Source organism: Nannospalax galili, unplaced genomic scaffold (assembly GCF_000622305.1).
Source record: "Nannospalax galili isolate Female #2095 unplaced genomic scaffold, S.galili_v1.0 scaffold147, whole genome shotgun sequence".
NCBI lineage: Eukaryota > Metazoa > Chordata > Mammalia > Rodentia > Spalacidae > Nannospalax > Nannospalax galili.
In genome coordinates this window covers 1,066,177-1,084,997 of record NW_008355800.1, presented here as the reverse complement: position 1 = coordinate 1,084,997, position 18,821 = coordinate 1,066,177, and the positions used below count along the sequence as shown (strand labels likewise).

General features: G+C 40.6%; 1 protein-coding gene across 9 annotated transcripts in view; it reads left to right on the top strand.

Moving 5' to 3' along the window:
• The window catches only part of Dtna (dystrobrevin alpha), a 291,349-nt gene that overhangs the window by 219,671 nt on the left and 52,857 nt on the right, over positions 1 to 18,821 (top strand). For 7 of the 9 annotated variants that reach the window (XM_017803350.2, XM_017803351.2, XM_017803352.2 and 4 more), the window contains 3 exons: positions 12,590 to 12,677; positions 13,147 to 13,244; positions 16,367 to 16,480. In XM_017803350.2, the coding sequence (XP_017658839.1) occupies positions 12,590 to 12,677; positions 13,147 to 13,244; positions 16,367 to 16,480 (300 nt within the window). Of the gene's footprint in view, positions 1 to 1,978; positions 2,057 to 2,596; positions 2,690 to 12,589; positions 12,678 to 13,146; positions 13,245 to 16,366; positions 16,481 to 18,821 lie in introns of all 9 variants that reach the window. The other 2 variants (XM_017803349.2, XM_017803354.2) reach the window with 1 other exon arrangement.

The following is an 18,821-nucleotide window of genomic DNA, read 5'->3' as shown; positions in this document are numbered from 1 at the left end:
TGGTGGGATAATGGGCGTTACAGTAAGCACCAACTATAATGAGTTGAGATGATGATTGACCTTGATGAGAAGATTTCTTCTCACATGATACAAGTCAATATCCTGAAAAACAGCTTTTAGACCTTAGGGAAACTAGGTTCTCCTAGAACATTAATTTAACTGTTGGTTCTAGAGTTGTAGCAATCCAATGCTGGGCATAGCGACTATCATTCATAATAATGTATCACATATTCAAAATTGCTGACAGAATAGATTTTAAATACATACAAAACAAGTGTGTGAAGTGAAAGCTGTACCAGTTAGCTTGATTTAACCCTTCTACAATGTGCACATACAACAGAGCATCACATTGTACCCCCATTCTAATTTATTCTTAAAGTCAATTTTGTCTGTGTATAGTTGCACTTTTTATAGCACAGCAATATTTAATGTAGCAAGTGCTTTCGCAAAGGACTGAGTAAAAATTCAGACAAGCATTACCTGCTAGATATTTTCTTTTAATCTAGATTCTTTATTTATTTTTTATTTTTATTTTATGTGTATGAGTGTTTTGCCTATGTTATGTGAGTGCACCCATGTTATGCAATGCCTGTGGAAACCAGAAGAGGGCGTTGGAGCCCCTGAAACTGGAGTTACAACAGTTATTAGCTGCCATGTGGGTGCTGGAACCTGAACCTGGGTCTTAATGCAAGAACAGCCAGTGCTCTTAACAACTGAGCCATCTCTCCAGCCCTGCTAGACATTTTCTTTATGAACCAGAGACTACACTATTTGAGGAATCTTTAATATATAGTATTATCAAACATCAATTTTAATTAAAATGTACATAACTCTAATATGATAGTCATAAATTTCTGTGTTTTAGGGTTTCAGTCTGATAGAGTGGTACTTTGTAGTGTAACCTTAAACTTTAAAGTTTTATATGGTTTTAATTATTTTATAATCCCTTGTTTGTGATATACAGATATGACACATATGGGATATACAGCTAGTATATGTATATGTGAGCTTCCTGGATATCTGTGACAAAACTCATAATCTAGATCCCTGTGGTTAAATATTTGTTATTTAAACACAGACAGTTTATTTTTATATTTTCCACAATGATGGGGACATAGTTCTAGGCACACTTATAAATAGGAAACGTTCTTTACATTACAAAGGAGTAAATTTTCTTTAAAGGTATTACCAGTTCAGTTGTAATACTAACAATTAGCATATTTGAAAACAAAGCATGGCTGTTCGTCACAATAGATCTTGGGTAAATTTGACCTGGTCATAATTAATCATCATTTATATTCCTATTCGTCCTTTAATAAAATCACATTGAAATCTTAAAGCCTGTCTTTTAAATTGCTGAACAAAATAAAATGTCTTAATCTAAAGTATTAGGAATTGCTCCACCCCATCACTAGTTACACATTAATATTCACATAAGAAATATGAGCATTTATTAATATTGCACCAAGGCATATTTGTGTCTCTCTGAAACCTTTCTTTGTGGTTTCATAGGAACCTGTATTGTACAATGCTCTGGTCTGCCAACCATCTTTAGGTAGTGTTCAAGACTACTCAACAGACACCTGGGGAATTTAGGAAGCGCAAAGACTTCTTGAGTGCCACGTAAAGGCTGGCAGAACTTTGTGAAGTACTGCGTACTCTCCGTGATACCTCCTGATAGATATTAGATGGACTCACGCGGTGTCTCACCATATGCAATCTAAGCACTCATTTGTTAACAAAGAGCAGAGGTCAAGTCTGGGTCATGGTAGCTTGTGTGATTGTGATGATGGTTGTCAGCAGTGTCTTCTCTTAGTCGAACTCTCTGGAAACTTGAAAACAGCTTGAACATTTCAAAATCATAAGACATCTGTCCACATAGAGCTCGGCTGTCCATTGGGGAGTTTCTGTTGCCGGTTTCTGTTCTTGATGCGTTGCTGTGTTTACGCTCTTCTTGGCTTTCCATCTTATTAACTAGCTCTCCTCCCAAGGACAGTGACGTAGAACAGAGCAAAATGCTGGCTAGGGCTGCTCCGGCTTTTCTACAGGGCAAAGGGTAAGTTCAAGTCAGAGTGTGCTGGAATCATCAATTAACTCAACTAAAACGGGAGTTTCTTTTGTCGGAAATGTTTTGTGTGAAAGCAGCTCTCTCGTAACTCCGCTGACAGCACCAAGTGGCCGTTCCAAGTGGCACATCTGTCAGCCACTTTCCTTTTTTCTTTTACTTTTAGTTTGGAGTGACTAACCCGATTTCCCAAAAGACACTAAGTCCTTGTTTTGACCTTTTCCAATGTTTCCATACAGAACTCCTTGTCCTTAACGGTCAAATAATGCAAGTCTGTTTTCTTAAAAGATTTATCTGTATAACACTTTTTGTTTTTAAAGTTGGTGAGATGATTTTGTGAATTTCCTTGCTTGGATTTTGCTTTTTTGTTGTTGTTGTTGTTTTGTTTTGTTTTGTTTTGTAGACCATCACTTAGAGTTTCCCTTTACTGGCTTGGTTTTCGAAATGCTTTTTCTATCAGAAACTCACTTTCCCTTTTTCTGCTTATTTCTGTCCACCTCTCAATCCTTTTCCCTCCCTTCCCCACTTTAGGATACAGTACAGCCTGAATGTGGCAAACAGGCTGGCTGACGAACACGTTCTCATTGGGTTGTACGTCAACATGCTCCGGAACAACCCATCATGGTTAGTGCTTTGTGGTAGACTTGGCTGCTAGCCTGTCCTTACAGAGGGGAATAGCCTGAGCTGGTGACACGCAGCCTTAGCAGGGAGCTAAGACACTGTTGGCCAAAGGTGTTATGTGGCACTTTTCACCTAGTCCAATTAAACAAGGTTTTTGTTGTGGTGAATCTGATGTTCCCAATCAATATATCCCAGAATTCTTATTCTAGTGGAAACCAGTATGGAATGAGGTCAATGACAAATGTCACCATCCAGTAGATGCAGGACTGTGGGACCCCCCAGCAAGCTGGATCTCATGTGTCAGGTTATCACAGGAGGATAATAACCCTCATTCCGGGGGTGTGGAGGTCTTGCTGATCTGAGATACAATGCTTCATTTCACTTCAAATAGAAGTCAAAGCAGGAAAAGGAATGTGATCATAAGATGGAAGTCATTTCTATAACAGTGATAACCAGGAAAGAAATTATCTTTCAACAATTTTGATGACCTGGTGAACCCTGCTTTCAAGTTGCAGTAGAGCAGTTTATTTCAGATAAATTCAGGATTCCATATGCCCTAGTATTAGGATAAAGGAATTTGTAAAGTTTTCTTCTCTATTTCATTATAATATGGGAGACTGGCTAGTTAGTTGATTTTAATAATAAATATGTATCTGAATTTGCATGAAAGAACAGAATAGATTCATATCATGTGTGTTTCAATTTAATCTAGAACATAATTGTACAAACATAGTTGATAAACCAATTCTTTGGAAACATTTAATTTTGTTTCAGAATTCCAAGTGTCCCTAAACTAAGGGCCTGTGGGTTCTGGGAGGCTATAATGAAGAGAAGAAAGTCAGTTCCCAGGAATATGGCTCATACCTTCAACATAGCTGACCCCTTTCTTCTTCTTTATCACAAGGCAAGACAGAAGTTATTTATTTTGGCTCATGGTTCCAGAGGGTTCAGTCCATGGTCACTCAGCATTGTGTTTCTGGGGCCCATTATGAGACAGGACATCATGGTGGCAGGGGCATGTGGGAAAAGAGTTTCTCTGTGGCAGATGGCATCAAATGGGACTGCAGGATGGGGCAGGGTAAGATGTAGCTCCCAAGGGCCTTTTCTCAGTGGCCTACTACCTCTGGCTAGATACCACCTCCTGCCTTTCACCACCCTCCAGTAATGACACCTTATGAGTCCATCAAAGGATTAATCCATTCATTAGTTCAGAACTCTCATGACTGAATCGTCTCTGGAAAAGTCATCATAGATACATCCGAGTGTGCGTCACTGATCCCTGACATTTCTTAATCCATTCAAGTTAACAATCAAATTCAGCCATGTTAGTACGGGAACTAGTTGGGAAGGAGTGGGAGGGCATGAGGGAGCACAGAGGAGAGCAAATGTCATTACAGTGCATTGTATTCAAGTACGATGTGGTCAATTATTTAAAATTAACCATTAGGACATTCCTCAAATATGCAATATGCTTATGTCCCTGTTTCTGGAATGCTTCCGTCCCTTGACAGTTTCCAAAGTTCATTGCCATTGCTGTTTTTTTGACACGTTTGACTTTTTTTTGGTCTTTTTGAGACAGGGTCTCCCTGTAGCCCCAGATGTCCTGGAACTCACTGTGTAGACCAGGCTGGCCTTGAATTCACAGAGATCCACCTGCCTCTGCCTCCTGAGTACTGGGATTAAAGGCATGTGCCACCATGTTTGACTTATTTTTACAGAATCAGTATGTAAGACAATTCATCACTACTGAACATTGTTTACAATGGCTATATAGTAAACATTAATTTGTGTTTTAATGTATAACTATCACACTGATTTAATTTCAGTCTAAGTTCTACTCCTTGGGGAGATAAAAATTCACCCTACATTTTGTTCAAATCTCCAAAGAGAAAAGCTCCAAGTTTGTCACCCCCAGTCATTTTCCCTACTCCAGTGATTACTCAAGTCTACTGGATAATTACCTAAGACTATCAAACTATCCAGAAGAGATACCTTGTATCTGCTTCATGAAACCATGTAGGCAAGACTGGTCCACGGGGGCAGAGTCTGCAGGAGCAGCTACCGCCATAGTCCTTACAGTTTATGTCCTTAAGAAGTTCCTATTTCTGCTAGGTGTGGTGGTGCCCACTTTTAATCCCTGTACTCAGAATTTGACACCCTCTTCTGTCCTCCTTGGGCATTGCATGACACAGGTGCACTTACACACATGCAGGCAATACATGCATACACATAAAACAAAAATAATAAATTTTTAAAAAGAACAGTAGCTACTAACAAGTTTCCATTTACAAATTAATACTACCCTGAGTAGTAAGTTCTAATTTTAATTGTAACGTTCAAAAGAGTCAATAATTTTTCTCTTTGATATCTTTTATGCCCAAGCAGCCAGAATACCAGTATCTTCCACTGATAAAATGTTTTGTAAATTACAATCCATTTGCCACACTTCATTCTTTAACTTCTTCACAAGGCTAGATATTTTTATTCCTGTTTCACTGATAAGAAGATACAGGCTTAATACAAAATGTAAGGACTGGTCCAAGGTTGTGTGCTGGTAAGGGCTTGCATTCTAGTATTCTGAGAATGAGCCCCATCCCTTTCCCTCCTGTCCCTCCACCTGCTTGTCTGTGCACCTTTCATGAGATGCTCAGCAAACAGACACCTCATGTTTTCATCAAAAGCTGAAATTTTGTCATTATTCAGTCATATTCCTGGTGGACTCTGAATGAGGATCTTCTAACCTACATTAACTACTTAGCACAATGGAAAACTGGCTAATTTGTGAATAACCTTCTGCCAAGTTAAAGAAACACTATATCACTGGTGTTTCTTATGTACAGTAAGCCAAACAAGTCAACGACAGCTCAACAAGAATGTGTGACGCCCTCCTAATGTTTTATAAACACTGTTTCCTAAGTACCTTGTCCAGTGAGAAAGGAGGAGGTCTCCAAAAGTAATACAAAGAAAACGTGTACTTTCCCCTCCCTTATCAAGTATCTGGGCTTGCCAGTGGTTTATGGAGAAGATCTGTGGCAGGCAGAACAAAGGACTGGAAACAAACCCAGACCATCTGCCTGTAACCACAATTATACCCACACACACACCATCCAGAAGACCCAGTGCATTTCTCACAACTTTGTAAGGGAGGAAAGGAAACAACTAAGGGGTACAGACTTTAATTTGCTGTCATAATCAATTGCTGGTACTTGATTAGACTCCTGTTCTCCTATAACTAGGTTAAAGCTGGTCTGTTCTTGCTTTTCTCAAGTACAAGAAATTACACATTTCTATTATGAATAGATTTCTTGCTAAGTAGATTTATAATACAACTTTACATTTAATTACAATTTAATTTGATCTCCAGCACCACATAAACTCAACTTGGTGTCACAGGCCTGCAATGCCACCACTTGAGAGGTAGAGGAAAAATGATCAGAAGTTCAAGGTCATCCTCAGCCATCAATGAATTTGAGACTAGCTGGGCAACACGAGGACTTGTCTCAAGAAAAATAAACTAATAAGATATATAAATCGCTCCATAATGTATTATATAGGGGGAACCAGGTATAGCCACTTGATCCTAAAAGTGCTTCTTTCTGAATTTCATTTGTGAATTTCTTATTAGCTGCCCTGCCCACTGAATTCCTATTTCACTTAATGTACAACCCAGACCCTTTATCATGGTCTGTGTATGGGCTAGTCCTGGCTAACCCTCTCTCAGCCTCAGTTGCCCTGGGATTCTCTCATTCAGTCATGATAGTCAGATCACTATTGGATCAGTTTCTAAATCAAGCCATACCCTTCCCTAGCTCAAAATCAAGAGAAGAGCCCCTTTCTCATTTCAGAACTTGCCCCTCCCTGTACTGGTTGGTGAGTTTACCATCTGTCTTCCCACTATGGTTTGATAGATGATAAAACCAGTTACTTCAGTACCATAACTCTGCCTGGTACTCAACAAGTACCAATACACACTTGCTGTTATTGTAGAATATTGAAAGTGCTATGGGTATAAAGTTCCCCCTTACCAAATGAAATTGTTAAGAGCACTCAGAAAATGTTTACTGTTTTAAAAAAATCATTTTGGAAAGTTAGAGAGACAGGTCAGTGGATAAATAAAGGGTCATTTAAGGATGAGAACCAGAGTTCAAATCTCCAGAATCTGTGTGCATGCTAGGTAGCCATGGCCACCTGTAATCCCAGCACTCAGGAGGTGGGGATAGAGGATCCCAGGGTGAATTTTCTAACTAGATTAGTGGGAAGGGCAAGCTCTGGGATCAGCAAGCAACCCTGCTTTAACAGGTAACATGGAGAGAGATCAAGAAAGACACCTGACATCAACCTCTAGCCTCCATGTGCATGCACACACATACATGTACACCTAGAACCACATTTGCGAACACATATTTATACAATATGTATAGCATTCATACATATATACAAAAAAAGCACAGAGAGTTGCCCTTAGTACCCCTTAAGAGTATGAGGTAGATGAAATGGAAATATGGACAGAGACAACACCACAGTTCTCTGATATTATAACACTAATTAATAGAGGGGGGTTTTTAATTAAAAAAAAAAAAAAAAGTCAAAGTGATAATGGGCTGCCAGTCCCCTCTTGGCCCGAACTCCACTGCCACCAGGAGACCATTGCGCACCAGTCTCTATAGCGGACGGTCTGGGCGGGAGAGAGACCAGTGGGGGGAGGGAGGCCTCAGGCGGCAGTGAGTACGATGGAAAGAAAAAACTCCAGGAGACTGTGTCAGTGGACAGCTCGTTTATTATGCAGGAAGAGAGGTTTATATAGGAAAGTTTCTTGGGCAAAGAGGCCAGGTTGGGTTTCTAGCAGGCAAGCAGGTTGGGGGGAGGGAAAGGGGTTCTAAGGCTATGTGGCCTTTGTCCTGTCCTCCAGTCACATGATCTACAAGGGACCTGGTTAGAATTAAAGGATTAGGGACTTAATAGTTTTGCTTGGGGGTTGTTGGGTAAGAGACAGTGTATCTAGAATGGAGCAGGCCAGTTTCCTGCCATCCTCACTAGGAGGTATCCTGCCTGGTGGCCAGGCTCTACATTCCAGGCACTCCTCACTATCCCAACAATGGGCAAGAATTTTTTAAGAGTAATCTTCTCTGGTCTCGTCTAGCTTGTATTTGTTTGTGAAGCCGCTCTATCACACACCACAGACTGAGGGGCTTGACATAGACATTTATTTATTCTCACATATCTGAAGGCTAAAGGTCCAAGACCCAGGTATCAGCAGGGCTGGCTTCCTCAGCCATTCTTGACTGAAGATGGACCACATCCCCACTGTGCCCCAAAGAGTGTCTTCCTCATGCTGTGCTTTCCTAACATTATTTTCTCTTCTTAAAGGGCACAAGCCATGTTGGATTAGAACCTGTGGCTTATCATTTCATATAAACTTAACTACTGACTTAAAGACTTAGTTTCCAAAGAAGGTCATATAGTCAGTGGGTTGTTAGAGCTTCAATAAATAAATTTGAAGGGAGACACAATTTATTCCATAACATACATCAACACTGAATCCACTAAACTAAATGTCTGTGTTTTTAATGTATTGCTAAAATTTGATTGTTGTTAAGGTCTTAATAGGGAAGTTTGAAGATATTCCTAAAGGAAGCGACTAACAGTTTTTATTTTAATAGCTAATTCATTAAAGAGTCATGATGGTAAGCTTCAAGGTTCCCCTTCATTCTTTAGTCATATAAAATCACTGCCCAAGCCCTAAGATCACTTCATTCTTTTCCACCTTGGCTCTCTTCTGCTCACTGTCCCCTAATTTCCTAGGCAGTGCTCTTTATCTATAACATTTTGTTCTCATCCACCTGATTTTTTAAAAATCTTCCAAGCTGGCAAGATGGCTCAATGATGAAAGACATTTGCTACCTTGTCCCATTACCTGAATCAGATCACAGAGACCCACATGGCAGGACAGACCGGTTCCCATAAATTGTCCTATGACCTCCATATATGCATTGTGGCATGTATGTACACATACCTACACATACACATACACAAACATATATACATAGATATAGATATCTTCCACTTATGCATTAATGAATATTCCTTTCATAGATGATAATATAATCCTCTAATTAGCTATTTGCATTTTAATAGAATAAGACATGAGACTTCATAGCCTTACAATTAATCTGTAGTATTGAATTTTATTTGTCCAGATAAATAGAAAACAATATTCAGAGAGAATATGAAAGTGTTTCTAGTACCTTATGGTCACAGCATTTTTTGTTTGTTTGTTTGTTTGACTGCCTAATCTGGAAGGCAGATCAGGTCTACACACAAAAGGAAGAGAGGTAAGGAGGGAGGGAAGAGAGAGAGAAAGAGAGACAGAGAAAGGAGGGGGGACAGACATGAGTTCTCAGAAACCTTTCCTAAATCCCAATTTAGTAAGCCCTGGCCTCACTTGGCGTCACCTGAGTTTTCAGGAATGCCATTAGAAATTCCTTGCAGTGCACACTGGCTGTGTGCTTAAGACAGAAAAAGAAGAGCTTTCAAAATAATGGATTTCTCCACTCTGAAATACAGTCAACAGAGCCTTTTAGAACATCATCATCTTGTAGCAAGATTACCGATTATTACAGAGTCTGGAAATGAATAGGTAGCTCTAAGGAAAGTGCCAGAGCTGGTATTGATTTTAAAGATTTAGGGTTTGCTAGCCATTTATTTTCAACTGTATGTAATTGAGGTCTTGGAATAATGGAATTTATCAGAAGAATATCTCATTCACCTTTGTGTAATTTGAACATACTGAAAGGCTCATGTGGGCTCATAAATCACCAGTGTAGAACGGGGTGATATATCTCCTGAGTGCTCATTCACACTGTGTAGGGGAGAAAGGCATGAACTGTGAGTTACTGCTTATGAGGCAAAAATATCATATCTTTGGGTCATACATTGCCAGGAGGATTTTTTTTAGATAACCCTCCTAGTAAATGTTTGCAGGTCATTCATGATAAAAGATATTTTTACCATGACGATTTTTATCAAGTTTTTTTTATTACATGTTTATCAAAGCACTCATGAGTGTTTCTGACAAAGTCACTTTCAAGCAGTTAAACAGATAGTCATCCTGGGCTTGGAGCAATGGACATTGTGACCTATGCAAACTGTGCTAAACTAAGCAGTTTCAAAAATAACTTTTTGAAAGACACCAACCAGAAATTACATGTTAAAATCAAACTACATGGGGGCTCAGCAGATAAGAGCACTGGCTGTTCTTAAGGACCTGAGTTAGTTCACAGAACCCACATGGTGGCTAACAACCACCTGTAATTCCAGTTCCAGGGGATCCGATGCCCTCTTCTGACCTCCTTGGGCATTGCACAACATGAGTGCACTTACATATGTAGGTTATACACTCATACACATAAAATAAAAATAACAAAATATTTTAAATACAAACTAAATGGTATCTTAGTAGGTTAGTCATCTATTTAAAGCAAAGATGGTGCAACTTCCCATTTCCTTAAGCTGTAATAAGAAACATAACCACTTCATGCACTGCAGAATGCAAACATTGTTTTAGAAAGACACCCATCTGCTTTCAAACACCAACTTTCCAGAAATAATTCTGACTTTTGCTGTTAAAATTTATTTTCTTACTCCAAGCCTAAATCTGAAGGCTGACAAAAATCTCAGTCTACTTTGATATTGATAGTATATGTGAGCCCTTTATCTTCTGTCTCAAGGGGACTTTTAAAAATATTGCACTGTTATATGAATATCAATTAAATACTCATGAAAATGTATATTGATTTTCCATTTAATTTTCAAGATCTCCTAGATCCTCCTGCTCAAGGATATTTTTTGGACCAGGAATATCATCTTTTGAAAGCTTGTCAGAAATGCAAATTCTCAGCTTCCACCCCCAAACCCCAATCAACCCATCACCCCACTATAGAATTCAGAAACTAAGTGTTCACATCCCTATGTAGCATGTGTAGACTTTAAAGTTTGAGAAGCACCAATCTGGGTATCTCAGATAGTAAGGAAGATTGAAAAAGAGACAAGAATTGTTAATGAATCTAACAAATTTTAAGTTTTTATTGCTTTTTTTTAGAATTTCAGGCAATATATTTTTAATATATTTAGACCTCCTCCCATCTGCACCCATACTATTCCCCACTCAATTCCATGCACTCTCTTGTGTGTCTATGTCTATGTATATGGAGAGAGAGAGATAGAGAGAGAGAGAGAGAGAGAGAGAGAGAGAGAGAGGAATTGTTCAAGATTAAAACTGGTAGGGTTTACAGATGTGAGGGATACAGATGAATAGAGTTAATAGAAACTGAGAACTCTTCCAAATGCCCAGGAAAAGGTTGTTATGGTGATGAGTTTGGCCAAAAAGGGAGGCGCTCCTGGCATAGGGAACACACCTAGAGGGCATGAAGAGTTCCATTCACTGTCTCACTTCAAAGCAAAGGTTTAGAAGACCATGTTGCAGGTCTACTTTATATGTAACTATACACATAAACAAGAATATGTTACTTTATGGATTTGAGTCTTCACAGTGGAAAACTGAATAATATTGATGCAGGAGGGTTTTAATGGGTAATCATGATTATTAATATTGTCTTTAAGAACAAAATGGAAGAGTCAGTGAAGAATCATCTGAGTGTTTGGGGAATGAGATGAACTAGCTTGTAATTTCAATTCTGACATTTATGCACATCGTACTAACTGGAAAACCAAACCAAGATGAGTCTGTTAAGAAGACTGTATCATTGGTATATCTTATGGAATTGTCTTAGTGTCACCCAAAGCAGCCTTGAATGAAGATCTTAAAAAGACAAAGTTTTCTGAAATATTAGAGTCCACACTGCTTGTGCTTGCACTAGTTTTCAGGTATTCAGATCAGCCTTATTGTAGTATAAGCAGTTTCTGTAAATTGTTATGAAGCCACTAAAAATTTCTCATCAGTGCCATTGGGAGCCACCACTGTAATTCTACATCTTTGGAAGCAAATATTAAAAGCAAGTGGTACTATAGCTAAGATCACATTGGCTGTCTATTGCAGCATGGCATATTACCCCAGAGCTCAGGAACATAAAACAACAAACACATCATCTCACAGTTTCCTGAAGGAATTTTGGTTGGGCTTAGTGAGGTGCTTTTGGCTGGAAGATGTTTGTGGGGTGATGGTCCACCTGTTGTCTCCAACTCCAGACTCACCTGTAGCTTCAGACAGCAGGGATGCATTCACGTGATTACTGGTCAATTTGGGTCTTCATCACACTGGCAGGTGTATGACAGGGCAGTTAGCTTCCCATAGGACAAGCACCATAAGAGACTTCAAGAGAGAGAATGACCAAGTTGGAAGTTAGTCTTTTAAAACCATGTTTTGGAAGTAACATCCCATTCTCTCTGTCATACTCTTTTATCAAAGGGAAGTCAGTAAGTACAGACTGTAGTAAAGGGAGGAAATGACATAAGTATGTGATAGCAGGCGAGAGGCACAGGGTCAAGGACACTCTAGCTGGGTCTTTGCCCTTTCTGCTTGCTTGTAGATCTTCTAATGTCAATTTTGGACATGTAGAATTTGCATAACAGAATAAATATATTAAAGACAATAAAATTAAAGAGAAAGTACTTTTATGCCAGAAATGTCAGACAGGAAAGTCACTTTGGTTTGGAACTTTCTTAAAAGGGTGATTGAACTGACTGAGCTAAAGGATGTATTATTGACCTTCCTGGCCACATATTGGATCATGTCATGAATCCAACTGGAGATCCTTAACAGGACTGTGTATAGCTTGCAAAATCTTGACATTGAAGAAGAGAAAGAGCAGAAGCCCTTGTGGTGACAGGAGAAGATTGGTCTCTCCTGGTGGCCTAACAGCATCCTGTTTGCTTTGTTCTCTGTAGTTTGCTTGAGAGTTCAAACCGGCTTGACGAAGAACACAGGCTGATCGCCAGGTATGCGGCACGGCTGGCTGCAGAATCCTCCGCATCCGTAAGTAGAGTGACAGGACTCACCTGCTGGTACCGGGGATCCCTTCCTGCTGGTACTCTGGTGTTATTAACAAGACAATTAGTGCTCATTCACTGTTCATGTCTTTGTTGCTATAGTTATGGTGGCTTGGTAGTGAATTCTCAGTTTGAAAAAGGGAGACCAAGTCATTCAACCTCTATAGTAGTGTGGAACTTCAAGCTGGAAGCCCCCCATACCACCTCTCCTCTACCCAGTCTCATCTTCACATGAGAACCTGAGGAAAGGGTGTTCTGTTTTTCCATTGTGTATATATATATTCTAAGTCTGCAGAAAAGATGGTTCTTGGAATAACAATTTAATTTTCCATACTTGCACCTCCTTTTTAGATGGAATAGTTTCCTCTCATCAACATATCCCATGACTCCTGTCTCCCCAGAACATGTAGATTCACATTCTCCCTACTTAATCATGCCAACTACATATTTTACAGCAGCCAACTCAGCAGAGGAATGCTCCCGACATCTCCTTCACCATCGATGCAAACAAACAACAAAGGCAGCTGATCGCAGAGCTGGAAAACAAGAACAGGTAAGGCTCGGGACATGTGCTGCGAGTCTGGGATTTCCTGTACTCCTGCTTCTGGGATGACACTTCAAGTCACTGATGGTGGCTTCTGAAGAGCTGGGCTTCAGACCTTCAGGTCTATAGAAGCTGAGTGTGTGTATACGAATCTATGGTGTGTGTGTGTGTGTGTGTGTGTGTGTGTGTGGTGTACATGTGTTTCTGAAGTGTTGACATGATTGATGCTCTCCCTTCAACAGCCCTCATTTCCCCTTTTCTGACACATCTGTTATTTTTAACAAACTATTGTTCAAGAGGACCTTCCCGGGTCCTAGGTGGTGTGTGTCTCTGTCGCTCAAGAATGAATAGGAGGATGAAGTTTTCCTAGAAAGCTAAAGACACACTTGGTGGGAAACCATCAGCCAGCTGTTCAAGCCAAACATCTCCATGTGCACTCCATCTACAGGCTCCCTCTCTGCTCAACACGGATTGGTCCTTCTGATCCTAGCTCCACAGAGTCTCCCTAAAACTATCCACTTCATCCCCACCAGCAGCTCCCAACCAACCTGCCATTTTAAAAACATACATCATATCGTATTTTTCCCGGGACAAAACCCTCATAGTATTTTATCACACTCTAATTAAAACGCTCTCCTGTCATCATGCCCTGCGAGGTCCTACGTCCCCTGCCTCCCACCTGCCTTTCCAGCCTCAGCTCCCCTGACCATCACACACCAGCCTCATCTGACTTCTTTGCTTCCTTTTCACTAGTCCTCCCTCCAGAAAGCTTTTCCACTGGGCTCCGAAACAGAAACAGTAACAGTGTCCGCATATCACAGAACTGTGACTGGGTTAAATAAACAAGATGAAAGACGACAGCACAGCACCACCAAAGCTCATTCTGTCTGGTTTATCATTATTATTATCATGGTCCTGTTCATTCTTTTCCTCCCTTGTGCTAAACACTCTCAAGCTTCTCTCTTTGGAACCCACAGAAAGAAACAAACTGAAAACAGAAAATATCAGGGTGCCTGCCCTTTAGCAAATCTTGGAAATCCCAGTGAGCTAGTTCTCAGGCTCGGCTCTCTAGCACCACAGGGACCCTGCAGAGGTACCAGAAAAAGGGGAGGATGGTTAGCAGCACATGACCTGACCCTTTCTGTAACCACAGCAGGCCCTGTTCCCTGTCTAGTATGGATGATGAGTTTCCATGGAATTTTTCTCTTAAAGAAATATTTCTACTACAGAGAACCAAGGAGGGAGAAAAGGTTGAAAGCCACTGACTTATAGTCCAAACTTCTTTCCACACCCAGCAAAAGTGTAATAATGACTCACTGGTAATTACATTGATTCACAAATGTTCATAAAGTACCTGTAAATCAGCCTTTCCTACGGAAGACCATTGAATGCCACTCTTTGGGTTATTTGGGGTATACAATAATAGGGGTTTTCTTGGTTTTTGTTTTGGTTTTGGTTTTGGTTTTGGTTTTTTGGGGTTTTTGTGTGTGTGTGTATGTGTCTTTTTGAGACAGGGTCTCCCTATAGCCCCAGCTGTCCTGGAACTCACTATGTAGACCACAGAGATCTGCCTGCCTCTGCCTCCCAAGTGCTGGTGGGATTAAAGGCGTGCGCCACCACGCCCAACACAATAATGGTTTTAAACTGTCATCACCCCATTCTACTATAGAATACCAAAGCTTGACTTTTAATATCTATACTTTGGTATCCATTATCCAACTTAGAGGAATCTGATGTTCTCTAGAGAAAATAGATCATCAACTTGATTTGATCATTACACACTGTATATATGTATCAAATTATCCCATTGTGCCCCATAAATGTGGATGGTTATGTGCCAATTGAAAGATACGAAGTGCGGAAAGTGCCCCCAACACACACACACCTTGCTCACCAGGTTTGTGGCCCACTCTCAGTGCTTTGTTCTGTCTTTATGGCTCTTGAGCTTTTTGTTAAGTAGGAGCCTGACACCCCCACGGCCCCCAAGAATATGTGATTAATAACCCTATTAATAGCTTTGGATTCACTTACAGATAATTTGCCTCACACAAGGCACATGCCACTAATGGCTGGCCTAAGGTTCACCCACATGCAGGGAAGCCCCTAGCATCAATAATGAACAACGACGTATCTCATTGCCTGATCGAGGGCCTACCAATAGTGCTCTGTGTCACAGACTCTGTTACCGGGAGTCCTTTTTTAAATGACTTCCTTTCTTTTATTCTTCCATTAAATATGTGCCATTTTCCTTTTTTAAAAATTTGATTATTTTAAATTATGTTACATGCATGTTTGTGCCTGTGTGGGACAGAAGAGGGTCCTGGGTCCTCTGGAGATGGATTTTCAAGTGGGTGTGAGTCAAGTAGGTGTGATGTCAGTTCTGGGAACTGGACTCAGGTCATCTGCAAGAACAGGATGTGCTCTTAACAGCTGAGTCATCTCTCTAGTTTGTATGGCATTTTCTTTTATTTTATTTTATTTTATTTTTTTTGCAGTGAGTCCTTTATAGAGCCTTTCTTCAGCGAGGTGTGGTGGCAGTAGGTCTTTATTCCCAGTTAGAGCTACAGGGAGACCGTGTCTCAAAAACAGCACCAAAAAGCCTGCATTCTTTGAAATTCATTGTTAAAACTGAAGACGTGAAGAAAAAAGATAAGATTTTGCTGAATATGAGGTTTCTGTGATCATTTCAGTGAGAAGAATTTTATTATTTTATTGATGGTAAAGAGAACAAAGTTACTTAGTTCTCTGAAATGAGTACCGTTTATCCCTCTTTCTCACCAAGCACCTCTCCTTTGGTCTTGTGGGTGCTGCGTGGGTCAAAGTGTGATAATGAGTAGTAGGAAGACATTAAGAAGTGCACTCATCAGTGCTAAACACATTGCCACTCTGAAAAGAGGCTAGGTCCCCCGGGTGTACTGAAAATGAAGTGAGCCTTCCCCTCACCCATCACACCAGTAAATGATGGCCGCTTAGGTGCAGGGCACATGCTGGTTAGGGACCGGGTAGGGAAGCCCAGGTCTGCCTCCAAGCACAGACAATCTCCTGGCTCGGCTCTGCTGGCCTGCTGTGTCCATGCCAATGTCCTGGAAGGTCACTGACCCTGGCTTCTCACCTTCCTCCTCTCTCCCAAGAGAAATCTTACAGGAGATCCAGAGGCTGCGGTTAGAGCATGAGCAAGCTTCTCAGCCCACCCCCGAGAAGGCTCAGCAGAACCCCACCCTGCTGGCAGAACTCCGGCTCCTCAGGTAAGAGAGGCCACCCAGATCATCTCAGGGGGCCCTCAGAGCATCTCATGTTTGAGAGTTTTTTAAGTGTGCGTCTATATGTGTGGTGTGTATGCATGCATGTGTGTTCACGTGTGGGTGCATATGTGGAGGTCTGATATCTATACTCAGAAACATCCTCTATCACTCCTCTACCATCTGTGTTGACGGTTTCACACTAAACCCTGGAGCGCACCAGTTTGGCTAATCTGGGTAATCAGTTTGAGCCCCTGTCTCTGCCTTGGAGTTTGGGGATTACATGTGGGCCTCCATACCCACCTGCATTTGTGTGAATTCAGGGGATGGACTGTTTTCCTCAGCTCGCATGGCAAGCACTTTACACACTGAGCCAACTCCCCAGCCCCAGCATCCAGTCGTCAAACAGTTCTGAGCCGCCATAACTGCTGACATTTGTTTGGTTTCAATAAAATATACTTAATTGCAGAGATTTGGGCAATTTTGAGAAACAATTATGTTTCATTGTTTTATTAGACACAGAGAAAAAGAAACAGTGTTCCTCAAATCAAACCCAAAATATGCTCAGCTTTAACTGGGCTGTTTTCGGTCATTTACACTGTCAAAATATGTTAATGTTCAACACATAAGCAACCAAATAAATATCATGGGTTTGTAAATTGAAATAGATAACACAAAAGAGAATATGATTTTTTTTCTAAAGCATATCTAATACCTTCAGAAATAGTGGTGCCTCATGATGCAGGCCTGGAATCCCAGATACCCAAGAGGTGGAGGCAGGAGGCTCATGAGTTCAATGCCTGCCCAGACTGCAGAATTAATTCAAGGCCAGCCCAAATAATACAGCAAGACCTTGTCTCAATTTAAAAAGGGGGGAGGGCAGGTCATCAGCTCAGTGGTAGAGTTCTTCTGTAGCATGTGTGAGCCCTGGAGTGACTCCCAACAGCTCTTTAAAAATTATATTTCACACCTTAGTGTTCTGCAGTGGATAGAAATGCCTCCTCTTGTCTAAATGGTTGCCTCAGAATATCTGAGTTGGGAGGGACCGTGGAAGGTTGTGACTAATCTCAAGTGTCATTGACCTTCTCACACAGAAAGCTGGAGAGTGGTCACCACTAGATGAGGGCCTCAGTGTCCCACTGCTGAGAATGTGGGTATTAGTCAAGGTTTCTCCCATGAAACTGGCTTTGCACCATGCCTTGATGGTGACAGATATGCAAGTGTATTTATGTAGCAAATAATATAGAGCAAATTCAGAGCAATTCCCTCATAGAAATATCATACTGATCTTTCACAAGGCAACTTTAACTAGTGGGGATTATACTTCTTTACCCTTCAGTGTAGGTGCTAAGTACATTCCCTGTAGATCTGAAACTCTGAGCCATACTTTCTAGAGTAAGTACAGGTACCTCTTCTTAGAAACTCTTACAAGAATTCATTCCATTTTTCTTCATTCACACAGAGACTAAACATTGAAGATATCACCATGTTTGAATGTTCTCAAGTACCTACTGATTGCAGTCATGAATGATTCTCAGGGTCCAAAGAAGCCCTATAGCCCCCCACTTGGCCCAGTTTACCAGCCCTGCCTTTCCCAGGCCCATGACTGGAGCAGACCCATCAAAGGCTTGACTTGTGGAAAGGAGATTGACAGGACTTGCAACTTACCAAAGCTGCTTAATATGGAGCGCTTGCCTTATGCTTTTTTTAATTATTTATTTAATAACCACATACTTAGAAGAAGCATTTCATTACATCAGCATTGACATATTCAATAACAATTTCCTGAGCTAGGCTGCGTCTCTTATAAAATTGGCTGTACATTTTTAGGTTTACAGTTGAATTATTACAGTTATACAATATTGTACTCAGTATAAACCCTATAAGACATAAAATTAAATGAGGTTTTAACCTTTAAAAAAGATCTCCATTTCATTATTAAAGTACAGTTTCATACAGAAAAATTCATTTTTAATACAATTGACACTAAGATGCACATGCGTTTCTAATCTCTATATATCTGATTACTAGTCACAGTCGGTTACTTTCTGAGCTCCTTGGCATCTGAGCATGGATATAAAGTCATCAGGTAGATTTCAATGGTAATGTTTTATAAAATTTGCTCCTTAATAGGAGCAAATTTTTATGCTTTGAAGAATTATTATTATTTTTTACACCTACTTCCCAGATAGCAGCCTCCCATAGCCTCCCTCCTCCCACTAGAGCCCTTATACTCTGACATCCCTGCTACTGTCTGTTGTATTGTCAGAACCCCCAGCCATTCCCCACTACTTGCCCTTCTGGTGAATCTAGTCAACCTATCTAGAGGTCTTTGTTTTAGGAGGGT